At 40.5% G+C, this 24,270-nt stretch overlaps 1 protein-coding gene across 2 annotated transcripts in view; it reads right to left on the bottom strand.

The window, feature by feature from the left end:
- The window catches only part of DAB2 (DAB adaptor protein 2), a 52,524-nt gene that overhangs the window by 10,417 nt on the left and 17,837 nt on the right, over positions 1-24,270 (bottom strand). For both annotated transcript variants that reach the window (XM_070935925.1, XM_070935926.1), the window contains exons 2-10: positions 14,342-14,543; positions 12,671-12,810; positions 11,234-11,332; positions 9,599-9,730; positions 7,882-7,965; positions 5,633-5,656; positions 5,494-5,541; positions 5,192-5,254; positions 2,908-3,534 (exon numbers count right to left, since the gene is read on the bottom strand). In XM_070935925.1, coding sequence (XP_070792026.1) covers positions 2,908-3,534; positions 5,192-5,254; positions 5,494-5,541; positions 5,633-5,656; positions 7,882-7,965; positions 9,599-9,730; positions 11,234-11,332; positions 12,671-12,810; positions 14,342-14,444 — 1,320 coding nt within the window. In that variant the 5' untranslated portion in view covers positions 14,445-14,543. The remainder of the gene's footprint in view (positions 1-2,907; positions 3,535-5,191; positions 5,255-5,493; positions 5,542-5,632; positions 5,657-7,881; positions 7,966-9,598; positions 9,731-11,233; positions 11,333-12,670; positions 12,811-14,341; positions 14,544-24,270) is intronic.

The raw sequence follows: 24,270 nt of genomic DNA, 5'->3' as shown, positions 1-24,270 counted from the left end.
AGGCTGTGTTTTTTTTGCACAGAAAAGACGTCTGTTATTTGGAGTTAAATGTCCTCAGTCGTGCTTTATGCTACCAGCACCCCAATCTGCTCAGCGACATTGTGAGATTCCAGCCGCAAAACCAAGCTAGAAAGGTAAGATGTGAGTGATTAACTCCCAGGCAAATGATTTCAGTTCATATTAAACAGGGTGGCATGCTTCAGAAACATCAGGTATAGAGATGCAAAACATTAATACAAGCCTATTCTCCTTTAACTGGGTAAAATCTTTTCTACAAACAATCTGAAAAACAACAAAGGAAGACTTTGCAATGTTTACAGTTGTGGCCTGCAGAGCTTTCACTATTAAATGATGGTGCCACATCAACTGCCAAGAGCATTTTGTTGCGAAGAACAAATTGTGTGTCCTTTTGACAAGCAGTCTCTCTAACGCAGAAGCACTGGGCTACACACAAACGGAATAAACAGCCCCAAAAGACTGACGTCCTGGGGAAACATAATTACTTCTGTATATAAACTCAGAAGCATGTTTTAAATATATTCCTGAAGAAATGAACACGATTATAATTAGTTAAATGCTAGCGTTAATGCCACTGCACATTCAATGCCCGGAACCGTCAAACCAGTTCGCAATAAAACGATAATTAATCAGTGTAAGATAGTAAGCAAAAGCATGGGGACTAAGATTTGGGAAACTGAGGGAAACTATGATCCAATCAACCATAGAAACACATGGCCAAGTCAGTCTAAGCCAGGGGTCTCCAACCTTGGCCCCTTTAAGACTTGTGGATTTCAACTCCCAGAGTTCCTCAGCCAGCTTTGCTTAAGTCTTAAAGTGGCCAAGGTTGGAGACCCCAATCTACCTCTCAGGTAGCATGTGCTTAGCTCTTATAGGAAAGATGCTTTCCACATTTAATAAAAAATAAATAAACCTCTTAATGAAAAATGCCTTAATTTCAGAACACGTGGACAGTTTCAACCAAAGTCTCAACTGGCAAACTGTTACACTTTTGATCAGGCCTGTCCAATCCATGGACAGCTAATAATGCAGCCCCACAGGTTCGCAAACTTTTAACATTATTATGTGATTTATATACATTTACTATATTATATACTTGATATGTGCCCCAAAACAATTCCTCTTCATTCAGTGGGATCCAGGCAAGCCAAAAGGATGGATACCCATGCTTTAGATCAAGCCCAGTTGAAAAATACTAGGGAATTCTTGTAGGCTTGTCATTCAGACAAATCAATCATCAGTAGACAAATGGAGATAAACTACATACAGTTCAAAACAGAGAGTAAAAAAAAATCCAAGAAGGAAACAAACAATCTAGAACAGATTTCTTCCAGCAGCTAACACTCAGATAAGCAGTGATCAATGCCAGACATACAATTAAGCAGAAAATAATATTCTAATCAAAGAACCACCAAGGAGGAAACCAATTTCTCACCAAAATTGGCAGGGGAAGCTATTATAAACAGATAACAAACCTCACATTTACTCACACTGATGACATTACCTAGTTGGGTAATGAAATGTATACAAGCAAACAACCAAGTTCAGAGAGCACTAAGAAGTTCATAGTTCAAACCAGAGTTACATATTCATACATTTTCTTTTACTGGAAATAAACCCCAGCAGCACCTTTGGCCAACTTAAGACAACTCATCAGTTGCACAATAAGGTATGTTTTGTCTGCCCAAATCCAACATCCAACAGAAGCCTAATGGACAAGCCTTTTTATCACTCAGTAGTTAATGCTAAAACTTACATTTTTAAGATAGGCTTTTAACCGGGAGTATACCCTGAGTGATCTGGCTCTAAGTCCAAAATCCAAAGCATAATCATTAGAATGGGGAAAAAAGATAACTTCAGTCTGTCAATCAGTCAATCAACCAACCAACCAACCTATCTTTCCAAATAAAGAAAGAATGGGATACATTTTCACATACAACTATTCCTTCCTCAAAGATCAATTATACATAATTTCAGATAGGTACACGCAGAAGGTATAAGCAAATATTCAGATTCAGGGAAGGTCATTCTGCGCCTCCTCTGCAAACAGGTTTTCATTTATTTTAACTTTGGTTTTATTGTTTCTCATCTCTGCTTTTTATTGAGCAGAGAAAAATCAGATGTGAGGTAAATCAGTTTTGATTTTGAAGATTCTACTCCTTGTACCTCCAATTCATGTACCTGTGTCTGTTTGGGCTACTTTTACCTCACCGAGCTGCAAAAATCAGTCTAAAGCAGCCTGAATGGATGGTATTCAACCCACTCTTGTGTACACTCCTAGTTTTAATCACCTGCCCTCCCCATACATGCCTTCTTTAAAAAATGAAAATGCTACATTCCTGAAAAATCTTTCAGTCCAAGCCTATAGTTGAGATGGTTCTCATTAGTACCATTAGCACTGGGATCTATTGTTCTTGTAATTAAGACAAGGTGTGGCTTGAAGGAGGGTTATCCTGCACTAGTTTCAGCTTATATGAGAAAACCAAGGTTGTTTATGTATCTCCTTGACCTCACTTCCAGACCTTTGAGGTCTACTATACATGGTGGATCATCCCATACCAGATTCCACTACTTGAACTACACAAGGAAATCACGATGTCTCTTCCAAAACAATATGCTTAAAGCATGCAAATATAACTAGTTCCAAGTGTCTTACTTACCCAAGATATAAATATATGGCAGCGTTAGGAGAAAGAAAGCAAGGTTAGGAAAGGATGATTCTACAGAGAAAAAATTGTAAGTTCACAGCGGTTGCAGCATTTATAGAGTGAAGGTAAAGAAAGCTTTCTTGCCCAGCAGAGCTTTCAGGAAGAGAGGAAAAGAGTTTCCTTCACCTACTCCAAGTAGAAAACATGCATATTACCACTTTGTGCATGCCCCAACGTTCACCTGAACAGTCCTCCTTCCTCTTCCTGGCTTTGTACTTTGTGGAGGTGGGCTAATCGTGATGGAGTCTTGTGGCATTGACAGGTGGCTGCTATCAGAGTCTAGCCGTAACCCATTCTGCACAGGTGTTCCTTTGGGAGAGCTTTCTGCAAAGACACTCAAGGGGGATTTGGCCACGAAACCGTTCTGTTCTGTCTCCGGCACCCCGTCGGATGTCTTCACCGCTAAATGTGCCGATTTACTTTCAAGCAGCCATTGGCTGGCCGGCATTTCCTGCTTGCTAGTCCGGTTGGAAATCTGATCAAACTCTTTCCCAAAGTAGTCTATGTCCCCGTTCACACCACTGTTCTCCATCTTCTGACTGGAAGGTTTTAAAGAAGAATCAAGGGAAGGGGGTGCCAATTGGTCAGCTTGCGTGAAAGGATCGTCACGGAAAGGGTCAGGACTGGGGGTAGGAAAGAAGCTGAGGTTTGCAGAAAAAGCGTTTTCAGGCAAGAAAGGCGGCTGTAGCTTTGGCAATGGCAGGGAAGGCGTGATGTCGTTCAAGAAAAGGTCCTCCCCTTTGAGAGAAGTTGGAGGGGCTTCAATCTCAGAGTTTAAATCCACTAACAGGATCTCTTTTTCCTCCTCCTGTTAGGTTTGGGAAAGAAGACAGATTAGCATGTGTGCAAGTAGTCTCATGAGCTCTTGATTAAAAAAAAATGGTAAGCAAGCAGATTTGAAATGGATTTTTTTTTTAATAGAAGATGCGCGATTATGACAGAAAGGCATTTTTGCTGCAATCCTTTTTCTTTTTAACTATCACCCTACTGCAGGGGTGAAATGCTCCTGGTTCGGACCGGCTCGGGCGAGTAGGTAGCGATGGCGGCGGGCAGTTCAGAGAACCGGTAGCAAAAATCTCTGCCCCTGCCCCCCATGCCCAGCTGAGCCGTGTGATCATCAGAGCCTTTTTTTCTTTTAAATGCCTCTGACGATCCAAGCTCTGACGATCCCAGCTGAGTTGCCTGATCGGCAGAGGGTTTTTTAAAAACCCTTTGACGATCAGGCAACTCAGCTGGGATCGTCAGAGCCTTTTGAAAGCACTTTTTTTACATGGTTTTTACATGTAAAAAAATGGTTTTAAAAGTTAAAAAAAATTGGCCACGCCCACCCAGTCACATTACCCCCCCACCAAGCCACGCCCACAGAACCGGTAGTAACAAATTTTAGATTTCACCACTGCCCTACTGAGAAGTTCAATCTCGCTTGGATTTAGAATGGATAAATAATACATATCAAACCAATCAGGCTGGGAACATGCATGTACAAGCATCTAATCTCCTGTTTTATTTATTGAATGATAACGTTTATAGGGCCATCTATCTCACAAAAAGTGTCTTTGGACAGCACACCACAACTCTTTAATATATAAAAACAGTCATGATATCAACTGTTTCGGGAATTCTTTAACCACAGTTTTTGATTTTTTTTGTCTATGACTTAAGCATAGGTTAAACATACAGAGCAGGCATCATTTATAGTTAGCATGAGCTAGAATCAAAATAACAATTAGACAGACTTTAAATTCTCATTCTAACAAGAAACGATGACTCTTCCAAATACATACAGTAGACTGAGTCACCAAAAAGCCACCGTTTATAACAAGGAGCCACAGGTTTAGGTTGCTGAATGCATTTTTACATTCAACAACTGGATTGCTTTGTGTCCTGTGAAAACATTCCTACTGGAGACCACGATTATCCATACCTGATTATGAAACAGTGGTAGAAGGAGGAAGCTTGTAGCGAAACAGGCCTGAATAGGCAATGTTGGATGTCATGATGACTTGCTCATAGCGGTGTTTGATTAAGAGCTTTCCAAATCTAGCTAATTATCAAGCCAAATGCATTAAGATAGTTTCTTCAAATAAACTCTGCTAAATGTTTCCATCTCTCTTCCTCCAAGCTTCTTTCTTTACACTCATTTATTATAACCTTTTGGACTGCCAATGTGTTTCTGTACTATCACTGAAGTTATCATTGTTCCTCAAGCCAGCCAACTGGAAACTCAGTTTATGCTAGGTATTCTTCCTTAGATCCTGATAAATCCTTATATACAAAGCTATAATCAGTCTCTGGCATCGATCAATACTACAATCTGCAGTTTGTTCAAGGTCCCTCCGTCAAGATCCTTTGAACAGAAGACTGTCTATAGAGGATCACTTCATCATCCAGGCACGACAGGAGAACATTGAAGAGGACTTTCAAAATGTTCCTGATTTTGGAGGTGGTAATCATTTACTACTCACTGTGGGGCTGTTGAGGTCAGGAGGAGTAGACATGTCTCCAAATAGATCCATCTGGTCGACACCCTAAAGTACAAGGTTTGTAAGAGTTAGGATTCCACACTTCAATCTATAAATCACTCAAGTCCAAACAAAAGCAGACACAGGAATGCTGGAAAAAAACCAAGCTGTTGTTGCATTAAGCTATGAGACAAACTAGCTATATCAGGTCAGTCAAAGTTTGCGGCAATAATGCAACTCATTCTGGTTTAACCACCACTCAGAAGACTAATAACCTGCTCTTCAAGTTAGAAAGTTCTACATACCAACTTTATTTTGCCAACTTGATCAGTAGTTGCTTCATCATTACCATTCTGGAAGAAAACAAAATTAAGTCAGGTTTAAGAAATCTATTGCTATGATCTCCGATATAATAACTCGCCCCATAAGACACGTCTTTCTTACCTCAGTTTTACTGGCCTCTTCATTCTGAAATAGAAGAAAAAACTTGCATCAGGAAAATTCAAGAAAAGTTGTTCAGTGTTTCTCAAACTTGACAACTCTAAAACATGTGGGCTTCAACATCCAGAATTCCCCAGTCAGTATCCAGGTGTTTCAAGTTGGTTAAACAGGTAGTCCTCGATTTACAAGAGTTCATTTAGTGACCGAAGTTACAACAGCACTGAAAAAAGTGACTCATGACTGTTTTTCAAACTTATGATCGTTGCAGCATCCCCATGGTCATGTGATCAAAATTCGGACGCTTGGGAATTAACTCACATTTATGACTGTTGCAGTGTCCAGGGTCATATAATCCCCCTTTTGCAACCTTCTGACAAGGAAAGTCAATGGGGAAGCCGGATTCACTAAACAATGGTGTTACTCAATTAACAACTACAGCAGTGGTGGGATTCAAAATTTTTTACTACTGGTTCTGTGGGTATGGCTTGGTGGGCATGGCATGGCTTGGTGGGCGTGGCAGGGGAAGGTTACTGCAAAATCTCCATTTCCTCCTGATCAGCTGGGACTCAGGAGGCAGAGAATAGATGAAGGCAGGGCCAGTCAGAGGTGGTATTTACCGGTTCTCTAAACTACTCAAAATTTCCGCTATTGGTTCTCCAGAACTGGTCAGAACCTGCTGAATACCACTTCCGAACTACAGTGATTCACTTAACAATTGTGCCATAAAATGGGATAAAATTCTCTTAACAAATGTCTCACTTAACGATAGAAATCTTGGCCTCAACTGTGGTCCTAAGTCAAGGACAACCTGCATTGTGAGTACTGATTTTATATTATCTTGTGATTGTTATTGTTTGTTTAAACAGTGTTTAGGTATAACCCAGGGGTGAAATGCTCCCAGTTCGGACCGGATTGCCCGATGCGGTAGCGATGGAGGAGGGTGGTTTGGAGAACTGGTAGCAAAATTTCTGCAATTTCTGCTGGTTCAAATCTCTCCAAGGCTCAAGGTTGACTCAGCCTTCCATCCTTTCTAAGGTAGGTGAAATGAGGACCCAATTTGTGGGGGCAATAAGCTGACTTTGTATAAAATATACAATAGAATGAAGGCTATTGCTTAACACATTGTAAGCCGCCCTGAGTCTCCGGAGAAGGGCGGCATATAAATCAAATTAAAAAAAAAAAAAAAAAATCCCTGCCCGCCCCCCTATCCCCAGCTGAGCCGCACAATCATCAGAGGCTTTTTTTAAAAAAAATTAAAAGCATTTTTTCTATAACCTCTTCGGCTGAAAAAATGCTTTTAAAAGTTAAAAAAAAGCCTCTGATGATCCCAGCTGAGTTGCCTGATCGGCAGAGGCTTTTTTTTCTTTTAAATGCTTCTGACGATCCAAGCTGAGTTGCCTGATCGGCAGAGGTTTTTAAAAGAAAAAAGCCTCTGTCAATCAGGCAACTCAGCTGGGATCGTCAGAGCCTTTTGAAAGCATTTTTTTTACAACCTCTTTGCTGAAGAGGTTGTAGAAAAAATGGTTTTAAAAGTAAAAAAAAAAAAATGGCCACGCCCACCCAGTCACATTACCCCCCCACCAAGCCACGCCCACAGAATCAGTAGTAACAAATTTTAGATTTCACCACTAGTATAAACGTATATCCAATATAATATTAGCAGTATTATCTTCAACTGTTTTAAAATTAAAGGCTACATCTGGGTACTGTGTGTGCTTTCTTGCAGCAAGCTATGGTTGCTATTAGACATGGACAAAGGGGCACTCTGGGGCTCTCCAATCAAAGAGGCTTCTCAAATTACCCCTCCACCCAGACTGGCAGCAATATTGGCCCAGCAGTGCAACAAACATTCATTCTTTGAAAAAGGAAAGCATTTTCCTAAGTGTGAATGGCAGCCTGCTGAATCAATGAGATGCAGCTTTGTGGCTCTGCAGCCAATGAGAGCACTGGAAGAGTCAGAGCTCCTTCCCTCCCTTGCTACTTCAGTTGACAAAAGCCACTGTTGTCAATTGAAGCACCACATTCAGGCCACCAATTAAGAGCAAAGCACCACAGCATTTATGCTGCGCAAGCAACGTGCTCAGACTTTTATCCAAGCAAAGGGGCCCTTTGAAGATACTATACAACCCTATAATTTAGTTAGAAGTTCAAGATGTGGCAAACATTTGGGAATCAACTGAAGCATTTTCCAGCTTTGTATCCAATTACAATGTAGTCTGAAATCTGTCGAGTCTACCATGAAGCAGCATTACCTTCTTCTTATCGTCCTCTTCTTTTTTCTTCATGTTATAGATTACTTGGAAGAGATCCTTCAGATCTACAACCAGAGGTTCAGCCTAAGAAAAGAGAGCCAAGTGAGATGCATTTTCTAAAAAAGCAGGCAATTCAAGGGCTTGAATTACAAGTACTTTAAATGGCAGATATATGGTTTCGAGAAATATATAGCACAAATGATTGTGCTAAGCACCATCCAAGGAGAAAAGATTACTCCGGGCCTGGAGAACTAAGAGGAATTGTGTAATATCTCAGCTATTAATCCACTCTACAGTTCTCTAGGATCATCTTTCTTGAAGATCTAAGGAATAAGGAACCTGGGCCATAATTCTGAGCCAGAATGAAGCACAGTTCTTGTTTCCCAAGTGTTGCTCCATTATGCATCTCATGTGCACTCTGAATGCAATAGGTAGGACCACAAATTATTATTAATAGATCAATCCCGTAGGAATTGCATTAGCAATGATTTGTTGTGGCCCGCTGGCGGCCCACGAAGCTGGCAGCAGAGTCAGACAGTGAGGAGGTTGGGGAGGAACATGGGCCAGTCCTGGGGGCTGGGGAAAGCTTGGACGAGGGCTCTGCGTCGGAGGCAGAGAGGGAGATAAGACAGCACCGAGGCAGAGGAATAGCTGGAGCCCGTTCCCAGTGTGCGCATGCGCAGAGCTGCCAGAAGACAAGAACAACTCAGAAAGCAGGGTCGACTTGGGAGTAAAGCCACATCTTGGAGGTGATTGGCCCCTCCCATAGGAAACAAAAGAGGAGCGAACGGGGAGCTTTTGCAGGAAACGATTTGTTCGTCCGTTCAGTAGTTTCAAGAGTGGAAAGTTTTGTTCGTGACTCTAAGAGACTCTATGCCAAGTTTTGTCTTACTCGTGTTTGGAAAAACATGGCAGCTTGCCAAATGAGAAAGTGTGTTGATAAATATTCCTTTGAAAAACTGTTTGGACAAACCTTGCTGACTGTGAATGAAAGTAATTCATAGTCGTGTAAATAAAAGAGGTTTTGCTAGGACCAATTTCTGCTTCCTCCCTTTTTAAGGGAGCCCAGGTCAGAACATGATTGTCCAAAGAACATGTTTATGGATAGAGCACATTCAGGGAGAACCTGCAGCTGAATCACAGAACTTATTTTAAACCAGAGATGGTTTTGACTGGGGGGAAGTGTCACATTTCCCTTTCCTATATTGGCAATTGGCAGAAAGGGACAGTAGCCTCTATGCCAGTGATGGATAACCTTTTTGCCATCGTGTGCCAGGAGCGGGGGGGGAGTTTCCGCACACGTGCGTGCCCAAGGCCACATTTCTATGTGCCCTGCCCCCATGCATGCGCATGTGGTCCCCCCGCTCCCCCCGCTCCTGGCACACGATATCCCAGGAGGCCCGTTTTTCTCTCTCCCCAGGCTCCAGAGCCTTTCTAGGAGTCTCGGAAGGGCCCTCCCCAGACTCCTAGAAAGGCTCTGGAGCCTGGGGAGACAGAAAAATGGGCCTTCCCAACCACCACCCCCCGAGGCCCTCCGGAGGCAGGAAACAGCCTGTTTCCCTACTTCTAGTGGGCCCAGAAGGCCCGAAAATCAGCTGGCGGAGCTGAGCTTGTGTGCCCACCAATATGGCTATGTGCGCCATCTGTGGCACGCGTGCCATAGGTTTGCCATCATGGCTCTATGCCAATCATTACTCTTGCACTATTATCCTCTTACTTGTTGTGACGTTTTGATGGCAAAGAACTGGTGCTGCCCTTCTCCTCCACAGACATAGCCAAAGGCTCGGTTGTCTGTCACATCTCGAGCAATGAATGAGATTTTGTTGACTGGATGCTCATGTTCAATAACCTAGAATCAAACCAAGTGACATAGAAATAACCATGAATAGCATAATATCTTGTCAAAGAAATCAGACCTCAGAACAAGCAATTTGACAAGTTTGCATATCACGCTTGATTGTTTAACCCAGTGTTTCTCAACCTTGGCCAATTTAAGAGACATGGACTTCAACTCCCAGAATTCTCCAGGCAGCATGGCTGACTGGGAAATTGTGGGAATTGAAGTCCATACCTCTTTTTTCTTTTAATTTGATTTCTATGCCGCCCTTCTCCGGAGACTCAGGGCGGCTTACAATGCGTTAAGCAATAGCTTTAAAGAGGATAACCTGTTTTCTAATCAAGACTGCTGCCACTCTTGTTCACTTTAGCCGATATTCAATACTTTCAAAACACTTTTTTACTCTGATAAATAAAACACTGAGTCACATGTTACTGTTTAACCTTAGTTTAACAGTGGCTGACTAAATCATACTTCGCTGGGTTTATACAGTATACTAAGCAAAAAGCAAACAAACTGCATCATAGTCTAACATGTAGTTTGAATTAACAGTACCAAGATCTAGAAAGCTAAGTTCTCCTGAATAAGTCATATATGCCGATCATAGAACCAGAAACTTTTTTAAAAAAAATTTGATTTATATGCTGCCCTTCTCCGGAGACTCAAGGGGGCTTACAATGCGTTAAGCAATAGCCTTCATACTTTTGTATATTTATACAAAGTCAGTTTATTGCCCCCACAATCTGGCTCCTCATTTTACCTACCTTAGAAAGGATGGAAGGCTGAGTCAACCTTGAGCCTGGTGAGATTTGAACTTACAGTAATTGCAGGCAGCTTGATGTTAATAACAGTGCTTTAGTGCTTTAGTCTGCTGCGCCACCAGGCTCATAACTGCAGATATTGTTACGAGGGTCAAAAGTATTTGATATAAGAGAACTTTAGTTTCAGTTTAGAACAAGGAATATAGGACAAGAAGTCAGATAGCGATCAAAGATGTTACAGTAGTTGCTTGTCCTTTCACCTAAGAAGAGTTGTGCCTCAATGTCAATTCCTCATTTGCTCTTTGCAAATCAGAGCTAGCCCAATTTTACTTGCTTCATGAAGTGCAGCAAGAGTTTGCAGGCAGGTAATTTTTTTAAAGTTAAAAACAGGATATACAATACTTAATCCAGGTGCAATAATTACTTTCTCCATTCTAACATGGCTATTTCACTTTATTGAAGGAACTCCAGCTTCGGTTTAGACGGGGGGGGGGGTCTCCAACCTTGGCAACTTTAAGACTTGTGGACTTCAACTCTGGTTTAGACACAGTGCTTGAGAGTAATAAAAATTTAGAGCAGAGATCTTCAAACTTGGCAGCTTTAAGACTTGTGAACTTCAACTCCCAGAATTCTCCAGCCACCTTTAAGTCTTAAAGCTACCAAGTTTGAAGACCTCTGATTTAGAGTGAAAACTAGCCTTTACTTGTTTCAGTAAGCAGGTAGGCCTCTAAACAGAATCGGACATGGAACTCACCCCCGTCTTTTCATCCATGATTTTGATTCCAGCAAGAGAGATGTTCACCCATACTTTCTGCTTGTGCTGTCCCTGGGAACGGGCTGCAACTGCCATTCCCTAGTAATAAAAAGCCAGCATTTTATATGAATGAATGAATGAATGAATGAATGAATGAATGAATGAATGAATGAATGAATAAATAAATAAATAAATAAATAAATAAATAAAAGTGGCATTATTCAAATCGGTTCATTTCACTTTGCATTTTTTTTCCTTAAAAGAACAGGTAAAAACTATTTGGGTCTTTTAGTGCTTTCATCCAAAGAAAAATGAAGCCACACAGTTAAGAAACCGCCTGTCTTAACTGGATGGATCCAGTGTATCTCTTGATTTTTGCAGTCCTGTCGAATTGGGATGCAGCATAATGAACTGTCGCTTTTCAAAATATTATCAACATTTTTGACCTATATTGGAAAATGTACAAGTCTTGAACCTTACTTCCTCTGCCCCAGTAAACAAAGCTTTCTGATGGAAAATATGAAGAAAAGCCAGAAGAAAACTGAATACAAGACTCGGAACACTCGTTCTAGTAAGGTTTCCTTCTCCTCCTCCCCCCCCACCCCGCCCCTAGATATTTCTTGTTTCATAAAAGTCACAAACATGACATTTGGCCCATCTCCAAATTAAGTCTGTGTCAGGATGCAATAATGAATAGCTCCAAAAATTCTGGTAAATCTAGATTTCCAAGCACATCCTGTCCATTGTCAATGACTCATCACCATCCCCAACAGAGCACTGATGGCATTACCTAGTTGGGTAATGAAATGCCTGCAAAGAAAACAATCAAGCTCAGAGACCACTAAGGACCTACAATACATCATCTCCAATGCTAGAGATGGTCTTCTTAGAACAGTAGTCAGCAATGTCTGGAGCCGCATGTGGCTCTTTGGGCCCTCTGCTATGGCTCCCTGTCGGGTGATCCCACCACTGGCTGGCCCCGCCCCTTGCCCTCCCCTCCCAGTCACTCCTCACCTGGTCTGAGAAGGTAAGGGCGACGGTGGGGGATGAAGAAGCGGCCAGGGCAGAGACAGAGAGATACAGAGAGAGAGGGAGAGAGGGGGGAGAGAGGAAGGGAGGGGAGAGAGAGATATGTCAACAGGATTTTGTGGTTCCCAGTGTTTTTTAACAACTGGTTCTCTGCCCTAATGACTGGCTGGGTAGGCGTGGCTAGGGGATCATGTGACTGGTGGAAGTTAGTGACATAGAGTTGGCCACGCCCACCCAGGTTTTGTGGCTCCCGTTGTTTTCTTTTCTGTGGGAAATGGGTCCAAATGGCTCTTTGAATATTTAAGGTTGCAGACCCGTCTTAGACAAAAAGCCATATCTATGTACATGATATGACATTATCTATAGGTTTAATAAGACTTAAACTTGTAAGGAATGTCTCAAACCTACCTTTAATTTCATCATTGAATCTTGGCTCATTTTGTCTCCTCTTGCTTCTGGAACATCATCAATACCGATCAATTTGGCCTTGTACTTTACCCCATCACCTTGAAATCTGGCCAAAAGGAATTCCTCTGTCTTTTCCAATCCTGAAAAGCCAGTTTAATTCATGTAAGCCCATCTGAACTCTTGCTGTGGCTACAGATAACAGAGTACAGTATGCAATTTATAACCGCCAGCGACCCTCATCGGTGTATTGTAGTTAATAAATTATTTGCTCTTCTTCTGGATGCAATGAGCAGACATTCAGCGTGTTAGTAATTCTTTCGTGTTGCACTAGCCATAAATATACTTGAGCTATAATTGCGTATAGAGGAGCACAAAGGGTCAGTTCTTTGAATAGAAGGTTACATACACATAAAAGTTGGAAGAGCCAAGATTGGCTGACTGCTTTTTAAAGTCAAAGAATTCTGCTATGTACGGCAAGACCATAAGATGGCAGTCTAATGCAAGATTCCAATTACAGTAGTAGCCAAAATTGTGGAACCCTATTGGGGAAAGTGTATTTTCTAAAACTAGTTAATAACACCACTTTTTTTTTTTGGAGTAGTACCATAAAATTATATATCAATGGAAATATAATTTAATCAAGAATGTAATGCAATAACTTTTATGAAGAATTTGCTATTAAAATAGCAGTTACAGTATAAAGAAGAAAGTGAAACACGTCAAAAAAACGAGATATACAGAAATTATCACCATAGAAAAAATGCAATATACAAAAAATGTCACGTCACTTAATACTTAGTTGGGTAACCTTTAGCATGAATTATGGTCTTACAACGTCTTCCCATAGAGTGAACTAACTTTTAGTTCTGCAGCTGTTATAATGTGAAACCAAGATTGAATGATTGCTTCTATTAACTGGGTTTTATTGCTGGGCCGCTTCTGACTAACAAGTTTCTTTAGTCAGTTCCATAGATTTTCAATTGGGCTAAGGTCTGGGTTATTCCCAGGCCATTCCAGCAGTGAAATATGATTATCTTGAAACTCCAAAAAAAAAAAAAAAAGTGGTGTTATTAGCGATCAAACTTCAAAAATACACCTTTCCCAAAAGGTTTCCACAATTTTGGCCACTACTGTAGCTTGTTTTCAATTTGTAATAACAAAGTAAAAAGGATAGATGGATATTTAAGAGACTGGTGTATATTTGTGTACCCTATAAAATATGTTAAAGATTCATAAGCATCACGGTCAAGATTTGCCTCAAACTGGACCACTGGATCCACCAAATCTATTCATTTTATCTTTGTGTTTTCCAGAGTACATTTTCTGTTCTTGCATCTGTTTGCAAATGCTTAAGATACATGTGGCATGAACTTTCTTGTAACTTTCACATATGTTCCTCTCCTACAAGCATCCCCTGCAAGCGATTCCTCCTACTATCTGCTTTCCCAGTTGTTATTTACTCACAGATACCTTCATGCATTTTATTCATCAGAGAAGTATATGTCCCATCATTTGGACAATCCCAAGCACCAAATTATGAGTGCGGTCTGATTCAAACTGGACTGAAACCAGGTTCTCCACCCTATTTTGATCTGTACCAGGCTGTTTCCTCAAGTCTTTTCCAGGTGGTTTCAGAAATGATCTTCCTTCTGATTCACTTTTACACCTTACCTTTCTTTTTCTCTTTTTTGGAAGGCTGTGGTTTGAGTGGTGTTTGCTGCTGGGCAGTTGGCTGTTGACTGTTGACACTGACTGTTTCTGCTTCACTTGACATGGTGAGAGGCCAGCTTCAATTCCAAAGACAAAGACTGGGCTTAATAATAAAACTGATCTCCAGTTCCTGGTCCTCAGAGGACAAGCATACCACTCTGACCTTCAGAAGAGAAAATGAATTGATTTATTTCATATAAAAAGTTTTTTATTTTTCAATTACAAACTTAAACATTCTATCTGTCCATTTTGCAGTGTGTTGTCTGGTTACAAACATCTCTGTGCAACATCATTCACCATTTTCTATCTCATTCGCATTCACATAACATTATTTCACTAAGCTTAATATATATATTATACATTTAAACATTATAAAACTCTCAATTTTCTTCTTAATATCTTATAATAATACATTTTAACATTAAACATCCATATTCTCATTAAATATATATATACTAACAATTTCCTTTTTATTTACATCTTTATCTTAATATATTTTTACTTTCTCTTTAATCTTCTTCATTTCCAAATTCCTTTTTTATTCTCCAGCCATTGATAAAATATGTCCAATATCACATAATATTCAGTTTATTCTTTCTCCTTAATTGTTAATATTAGTCTGTTCATTTCTGCACATTCTAATACTTTCCTTATCACCTTCTCATCAATGGGAATCTCTCCACTTTTCCAATGTTGTGCAAATACATTCTGAACTGATTTATTTCAGTGTGTGTTGCATTCAAGTAGGAAGGAGCAACTCAAAGTAGATCTGTACTGTTTAATGATCTCCACTTGGGAGTAAATGTCTGATCTGGTAAACCTCCATTCTCTCACTCTGTGTCTCTCATTAAAAGTCAACAGAAAAATGAATCTGATCTGGTCCAAAGACAGATGTGGCCATAAACTAAAATGGGTGACATAGGTCTCTTCCATTTTCCAATAGTTTTTAAAAGGCACATTTTACAACAAAGCGACCCACTTGAACCCCAGAGGCCTCATGATATTTTTTTAATAAAAAGTTTATTTTTTCTCTTCATAACAAACATTACATCATTGACCTATCAGTGCGTCATCTGGGTACAAATCCTTTGTGTCATCATATTTAACGCTTACCACCACTTTCTTAACATGTACATATCTTTACTTTTACATTTCAATTTATTATATCTCCTGTTAAAGCATTTTCCTTCCAAATTTATTTAATTTTATACCATTTTTTGTCCATATTCACTTTCCATCCTATGATAAAATTGCCCCCATATATTATAATACTCCGATTCTTTCTTCCCTTTAATTGCCAATGTTAATCTATTCATTTCTGCACATTCTAATATTTTCTAAATTACCTGTCCCTCTGTAGCAGTGATGGGTTGCCCCCGTTTCGAACCTGTTTGCAAGAACTGATAGTAAAACCAGCGGGGTAGTAAAACCGCCGGAGGCCCCGCCCACCGCCCCGGATGTCATCATCAACGTTCTGCGCATGCACGATCCTGTTGCAAACCAGTAGTAAAGGTAAATAGAACCCATCCCTGCTCTGTAGGGGTTTTTTCTGCTTTCCAATTTTGTGCAAATACAATTCTCGCTGCAGGCCTCATGATATTCTTATCATATGGACATTCTAGTAAGCAACTGGCAAAAGGTCCCTAACCATCAAAGGACTCAGTCTTTTCAAGTATGGCAGGATGTGGAGCAGAAACTTGACTACTCCAAAACAGTGCAGCTCAACTGTCCCCCAGAATCAGTGGCAAAGAAAATCCAGATTCAGATTCACCCTCAACAAGCTCTGTGGCAGATTTTCTGGATCCATGTTCTAATTTCAAACATGTAGCTCTCAAAAAAACAGAAAGCTATAAAAGCTGCTTTACATTAAGATAGAATATTTGTCCATCTCACTTCTGTCATTCATTCTTCCAATTCTAAGTCTTATTAAATATGACTTTTGAATGCTAGATATATATTTTTTTGCATGGAAAAACAATTTGTCTTCTGAATTGAATTTGATGGCGATTTCATGGAACCTCAAAGCAGTTGCCTTCACATCAGTATATAATTGATTGGCCATTGCCTTTTCCCAGTATTTTGTTTTTGTTCCAGTACTGTCTACAGCCCTGACATTTTGATGAACTTCCATCCAAGTACAGATAAAAAACAACCACACTACTTAATTTCTAATCCCGAACAAGGTCAGATACCTCCATAATAATTACAATGGTGTTAAAAAGCTTTCTATCCTGCAATTCCCTGATAGTAACAATTAAAAAACAGAAGGTCTTGATATCATTCAATTACAAATTCATTGATAAACTACATAATCAGCTCCTTGAGGTTAGAATAATTCTTAAACTTGATAAGATTAAAAGTTTAATGGACTTGATTCGATTTAGATTTAAATAGGTCTGGATAAGTACTCACACTGGAAATGAATAGGACTGTTTTCTCCAAAGGGTTGCTCAACTCTCTAAATTCATCATTGCAAGATCGAATCAAAATTTCTGAACACTCATCTCTCCTAGTGGAAATACACATTTAGAGATGTGTCCTAGGTAAAGGTAATGTGCTAGTCGTTCCCGACTCTAGGGGGCGGTGCTCATCTCCGTTTCAAAGCCGAAGAGCCAGCGCTGTCCGAAGACATCTCCGTGGTCATGTGGCCAGCATGACTAAATGCTAAAGGCACACGGAACGCTGTTACCTTCCCATCAAAGGTGGTCCCTATTTTTCTACTTGCATTTTTTATGTGCTTTCAAACTGCTAAGTTGGCAGAAGCTGGGACAAGTAATGGGAGCTCACCCCGTTATGCGGCACTAGGAATTTGAACCGCTGAACTGCCAACCTTTTGATCGACAAGCTCAGCGTCTTAGCCGCTGAGCCACTGCATCCCTCTAGAGATGTGTCCTACTCCTATTTAAATTCCATTTGTTCCTGCATCATAGTGAGCAGCTAAGATTATGTTATCTAATATTTTAAATACTGTCTTCCTTTTTTGAAAAAGCCTGTTTCTGTACCTTTAAGAATGGTATTTATGAGTTTACTATGATGTTGCAAAGTGGCTAATGGCACTATTTTATGTTCAGGAGGAGTGTGTGAATACATTTTAAATTTTTCTCCCAAAGAATTGAATTAACTTCATTTGGCTACGGAAGTATATTCCAGTTACAGGTTTTCAGTGAAAATTTAATACTTGAATTGTAACTTTAAGATGCTGCAAACTACCAGGAGGGATAGCTTTGCTCAGAAAGGCAGCATACAGTAGTTTAAAAATAATGATGATAATAATAAAGCTCCCATCATTCTACAGCCTCTCTGGTTCGCCTTGCTTCTTGATCTGAAAAATTTACATCAGACAAAGTGTTTCATTACGATACTTTCCTTTGGGACAAATTGGAATATGAACATCTGACTGCAAACTGGTGATGAAATAGTGACTACACCAGTGTTTCTCAAACTTGACAACTTGAAGATGTTTAGACTTCAACTCCCAGAATTCCCTGTGGCCAACCATGTGGTTGGAGAATACTGGGAGTTAAACTCCACGCATTTTCAACCTGCCAAGTTTCAGAAACACTGTACTAGATAGTCTTACATATACATATATAACTCCCATCATAATGAAGCAAAGTGCCAGAAACCCTACCTCATCTGTTAAAAATTTGTCAAAATATTTCAATTGCTTTTCCATCAGCAATTATTGCATCCAGAGGAATAATAAAAATAGAAGACTTTCTGGCATGAGACTAAGATAGCAAACTGTATCAAAACGTCTCACATACTTGACACAGATCTCATATCCCACGTGTGGTCTGAAGGGAACTGGCTCACATAGGAAAGACGGATGGGCTATCGACAAAGCCAAGATCCCCCCATTCAGTTTATTTTATGACTTCCAGAGCAACTCATCAATCAAACCAAAATATTAAATGCTATTGACATCTTTTGGCTGAAGCCTGCTAGATACTGTACATTTCAACTCTCGTCACCCTCATCAAGCAATGTGGCTTCATGAGAAGAGTTTCTTGGGAGCTACAATCCAAACTGCAGAGCACCAAGGTAAATTCAGACCTTAGACTAAATGATCTCTCACAGTATGCACCATGTAGTTTTAGAAAAACATAGTTGTACATTAAAATGTTTTTTAAAAAATCATCCTTGTGACCTAATATGTTCTGTTGTCTGTGAAAGTAATGCTATAGCAAGTAATATCAACCAAGTAAGTCCTGCCAATGGCTCAGGTGTTGATTTTGAATTCCAAATTAGGTGATGGCTGCCTGATCCTTATAAACTCGCTGCCCATGGGCTGGATGTGTCATGTGCTGACCCGTTTAGCAAAATGCAAAAAAGTCCCGTCACATGATGCCGCCGTGATGATGCAAGTTTGATACCCCTGCTCTATATGGTTATATTGGATCCTGAAATTTGCCCTACGAAGTAGCCACAGCTGAACCATTAAATCCAAAACCCACAGATGGCATCATCCTGCCCATATCTTTCTTCTTTGAGAATCCACTAGATCTTTCTACTTTTCCAGTGAGGCTAAAATAGAACAGTCAGTTGCAGAATCATGTCATTTATTCCTATCAAACCAGCCTTTCCCAACCTGCTGCTTTCAAAATGATACCTTGCATTATTGCCAAACAGTATGAGTCATAATTTAAACCTGGCTCTCCAGAACATTAACTTTGGTAAGGTTAAGTGATGCTTTCTCACTTTGAATTCAAGGCGCTTCCATAAAGCAAGTAGACCCATATAGTGTTGAATGGTACAAGGAAGCCTACATCACTTCCAAAATGAAATGATCATCTGCACCCTGATTATGCCACAATAATTTCTTGACTAAAAGTCTTTCCTTTGACAAGCATCTTGACTGTTGAATATCTTGAATGGGTTATAATCTCAGGATGTGTCATAGATTCTAGCCATAGAATTTGGAAGGTTATTGCCATAAACTATGCAATTTTTTTTTTTATTTGATTTATATGCCGCCCTTCTCCGGAGACTCAGGGTGGCTTACAATGCGCTAAGCAATTGCCACAAGCTATGCAAAAAGGAAGGACTCACTGGAAAAGAGCCTAATGTGGGAAAGATTGAGGGCAAAAGAAAAAGGGGACGGCAGATAATAAGGTGGCTGGATGGAGTCACTGAAGAAGTAGGCGTGAACTTAAATGGACTCCAGAGGATGGTAGAGGACAGGAAGGCCTGGAGGAACGTTGTCCATCAGGTCACGATGGGTCGGATACCACTTCGCAACTAACAACAACAAATTGCAATATTATGAAATACTCAACTCAGCCTGTTGAAAGTATTAGTTAAAGTCTCAGAAGTAATCAAATGTTCTTAATGGACCTGCTTTTTCTAGTCAAGTTTGGAAAGTCTTAGGCTGGATTTCAAAGTATTTAGGATGGGGGTACAAGTGTCACAGTTGCTGGAGTTCTGAACAGTCTTAAATATTAATCTCTGGAAACTATAATATTGTATCCTGCCTCACTCAGGGAAGTTTCCCATTAGCCACAAGTATGATGAAATCGTGATAAGACATTTTTATATTTTTAAGTAACTGGTTTCCATTGTTTCATTTCTCTTGGATCACTGACCTGAATTACAACCAATAAAATGATGAAGAAACATCAGACCTTGCATCTTAAGAATCCCAGAATTTCATTATGAGCCTCGGTGGCGCAGTGGTTAGAGTGCAGTACTGCAGGCTACTTCTACTGACTGCCAGCTGCCTGCAATTTGACAGATTGAATCTCACCAGGCAGAAGGTTGACTCAGCCTTCCATCCTTCCGAGGTAGGTAAAATGAGGATCCAGATTGTTGGAGGCAATACGCTGACTCTGTAAACCACTTAGAGAGGGCTGTAAAGGACTATAAAGCGGTATATAAGTTTAAGTGCTATTGCTATATTTCCCCCGACATTTCGTTATGCAGTATTTTATTAGATGCTGCTGGCAGTAAAAGATTCAGGGATTCAAGCTGAATTCCTGGTGATTACAAGGGCATATCCATGTAAATTTCTTGGCAGCAATGTGGAAACATCATTATCTCTTTCCAGTATGTTTGTTCATATCTTCAGTCTACTGTACAGCTGTGACATTTGTGATCTGCCATTCCTCTACCGACTCTGTTCAGTACAAGGAACTGGGGAGAAGACCTTGGAGAAGGCAACTATAAGCCATTTGGAGAAAAAGGAACCACCTTTGGTGGGAAGGTAACAGGGCCTTTGGTGTTTAGTCATGCTGGCCACATGACCATCTTCAGACAGGCTGGCTCTTCGGCTTTGAAATGGAGATGAGCACCACCCCCTAGAGTCGGGAACGACTAGCACATATGTGCGAGGGAACCTTTACCTATCAAATCAGAATATTGCAAATCTGCCTGTATTTTCCTTCCCTCCCTTAATGTGCCAGGATATCAGGGAAGACAATCTGAGTCTTTTCCTAATACTTTTCTGTCTACCTGCCTGTGTCTGTTGTTCTACTTGTATTTTTTACATGCTTTCGAACTGCTAGGTTGGCAGAAGCTGGGACAAGTAATGGGAGCTCACCCGTTACTAGGGATTCAAACCACTGAACTGCCGACCTTTCGATCAACAAGCGCAGCGTCTTAGCCACTGAATAAAGTCTAGTCCAAGTCTTCTTGTGGAATCAATTCTCTGACCTGGTCTTCCTCATAAGGCTGACCCTCCCCCCCCCGTTTTTTTTTTCAATTTGGCCAAGGCGAGCTCTGTGCTGTTACCTTCCATATTTCAGTTCTTCTCATGAGAAAGATTCATTTCATTATTTCTACTGAATAATGGAACGAAGCAGCATTTGGCCCTAATAAATTAATACATACATTATAGGAAACCCCTGCATCTATTTTCCAGAAGTCTTTGGTTTAAAAGGCCATTTATAACTAATATAAAGATAAATGGAATATAGGATTTGAAAAGGCTTATGGTCAATTAGTATGTAGACAGCATCCTACTGAGGAATGGGCTTCGGGCACAGTCTTCGCATTAAAACATTTCATTTAGTTATAGCAAAATGCGTGTTATTTATTCAACTTCTATAGCCACCCATCCAGTGGTGGGATTCAAGTAATTTAACAACTGGTTCTCTGCCCTAATGATTTCTTCCAACAACCAGTTTTCCAAACTGGTCAGAAAGTTAACAACCGGTTCTCCCGAAGTGGTGCGAACTGGCTGAATCCCACCACTGCACCCATCTCAGTCAATGATTCCGGGCAGCTTACAATTCAGAAAACCCCTTTACAATGAAAAAGACTAAGAACATTTTAAAACAACACACTAAAGACATCCAAATTAAATACACATGGGGGAAAGATATTTGATCAGTTAATAATACAGCCAGGAAACATGGCCCTTAGCACATTCAGCGCCTCAGGCAGGCAGAACATAGCCAGATTTGCAGATTCGTGTTCTTGTTTAGAGATATATAAGCATTTGTCCTACTGGCATCCATGTGTTCCCTCCACTGCTTTTAGCAAGGAGCAGAGGGGTCCTACGTGCTCTCTCAGCTTAGCTTTCTTGCAGATGTTTCATTACCCAAACTAGGGAACATTGTCAATGCTAGCAAGAATATCTGCAACCAAGCTCAGAGACCACCAAGGACACCTCATTTTAATCCTGAGTTGCAAATACTGTATTCTCCTTTACTGGAACAGAAAAGTATTTGCAAGAGAATCCCAGCTAAAACCCAAGACTGAACCATGTTTTCTTCCCTGCTTGGATTTTTATCTGTCAGCTGAAACTGCTGGAATGCTGACATGGGTTTTTGGAGTACAAAGGTTGCAGCCTTAACAAGTTAATATTTCAGTCCCCATGATTCCTTCCTTTGATCCTGCCATGCTCTTCAGCTAAGGAAGACTTTTGCTCCTGAATTCCAGCTCATTTTGGAGCCTTGCTTTTTCACTATTTCAAGCAGCATCAGCAAAAAGAGGACCCTGTCCTTACATAGCCAATTTGAAAATCCTTATGGAGGACTCAAATGATATTGAAGCCTTCTATCCTTAGGGATGTGGTGGCTCAGTGGCTAAGACGCTGAGCTTGTCGATCGAAAGGTCGACAGTTCAGCAGTTCGAATCCCTAGTGCCGCGTAATGGGGTGAGCTCCCGTTACTTGTCCCAGCTTCTGCCAACCTAGCAGTTCAAAAGCACGAAAAAAATGCAAGTAGAAAAATAGGGACCACCTTTGGTGGGAAAGTAACAGCGTTCTGTGCGCCTTTGGTGTTTAGTCATGCCGGCCACATGACCACGGAGACGTCTTTGGACAGCGCTGGCTCTTCGGCTTTGAAACGGAGATGAGCACCGCCCCCTAGAGTCGGGAACGACTAGCAGATATGTGCAAGGGGAACTTTTACCTTTACCTTATCCTTAGGTACCAGCTAGGTTTAACTTCCATTACCAACCTTTCTCTTTGTAAACTACTCACATTCAATCTCAGAACACTTCAGTAAGAACTACTGTTTCTAAAATATAAGCACATGGCTTTCAGATTGTGACCAAGATTCATCAGTAGTATTTAAACATGTTTCTGAAATATACACCCATTAAATGTTGCACTATTTCTCTCCTGCACTGTTCCATGTTAATAAAAAACACAACTATACTTTAGAAAAATGCTTTTTCGGGTAATAACAATTCTTAGAAAAGCCTTCCTCGACCTCATGCCCTGAAGTCGTCTTAGGAGAATGGGAAAGCTTGTGTTACATCATAACTAAAGCGTTTCCAGAAAGGACATTCACAAAGACACATTTCCAATGAACTTAGATCAATACAGGTAGTCCTCGACTTACGACATTTCACTTAGTCACCATTCGAAGTTACAGCAGCCCTGAAAAATGTGACTTATGACCATTTTCCACACTTATGACCGTTGCAGCATCCCCATGGTCACATGATTTATATTTCTATGCTTGACAATTGATTCATATTTATGACAGCTGCAATGTCCCGTAGTCACATGATCTCCTTTTGCGACCTTTTGACAAGCAAAGTCAATGGGGAAGCTAGTCAATGCTAAGTCAAAGCTAGACAATGCTAGTCAAAGCTAGACAATGCTAGTCAAAGCTAGTCAAGCAAAGTCAATGGGGAATTTAAGAAATGCAGTGATTAACTTAGCAAATGGGGCAAGAAAAGTTGTAAAATGGGGCAAAACTCACTTAAGAAATTTCTCACTTAGCAACATAAATTTTGGGCTCAATTGTGGTAGTAAGTTGACGGCTACCTGTACAGGCCTGTTTGAAGCTTTCCACTGGAACATTTCCATAAATTCCATAAGTATTCCATAATCCAACAGAAAAAAATACCTTGCCCTATTAGATATAACTACCAGCACAGAAGGAAACAGGCAATGGACATACATAAAACAGTAATTACCTCAAGATAAATGTGTGAGGACAGTACAGCTATTGTTAACACTTTTGTTTTCAATAATAAGGCTTAGAAAACATGCATTTTGTATGAGACTGTTGTGGGAAGCTAACCCCCACCCCCCAGAAGAATGAAATATTTTGAGGAATATTAAAAAGGCAGAATATTTTATTTCCCTAAATGAGAAATGGAGAAACATGGTTTTTCTAGAGGCAGGAAGCAGAGTCACTCTTAATAGCCCACTCCCGCAGCAGATATCTGGTGCCCCTTAAGAAAGACTGGGCCAGCCTATCTACAAAACAAAAGACTTTCAGCTCCAGCAGGATGGGCTTAAGAACAGGACATGAGCCTTCAGGACATAATAAAATTAACCCACTACCATTTATCAGAAGACAGAGAGCTCACTACATTGCAAAATCTCCTAAGGCAGAGCTGTCAAACTCCCAGCCTGCGTCACATGGTGGCCACGCCCACGCCCAGTTTAGCAAAAGGGGGGGGAAGTCCTGATACGTCACGTGACACCA

The sequence above is a fragment of the Pituophis catenifer genome, unplaced genomic scaffold, assembly GCF_029215685.1.
Source record: "Pituophis catenifer annectens isolate HBS135680 unplaced genomic scaffold, rPitCat1.0.hap2 SCAF_2, whole genome shotgun sequence".
In the NCBI taxonomy this organism is placed as follows: domain Eukaryota; kingdom Metazoa; phylum Chordata; class Lepidosauria; order Squamata; family Colubridae; genus Pituophis; species Pituophis catenifer.
The sequence above is the reverse complement of the archived record's forward strand: the minus strand, read 5'-3'. Positions and strand labels throughout refer to the sequence as shown.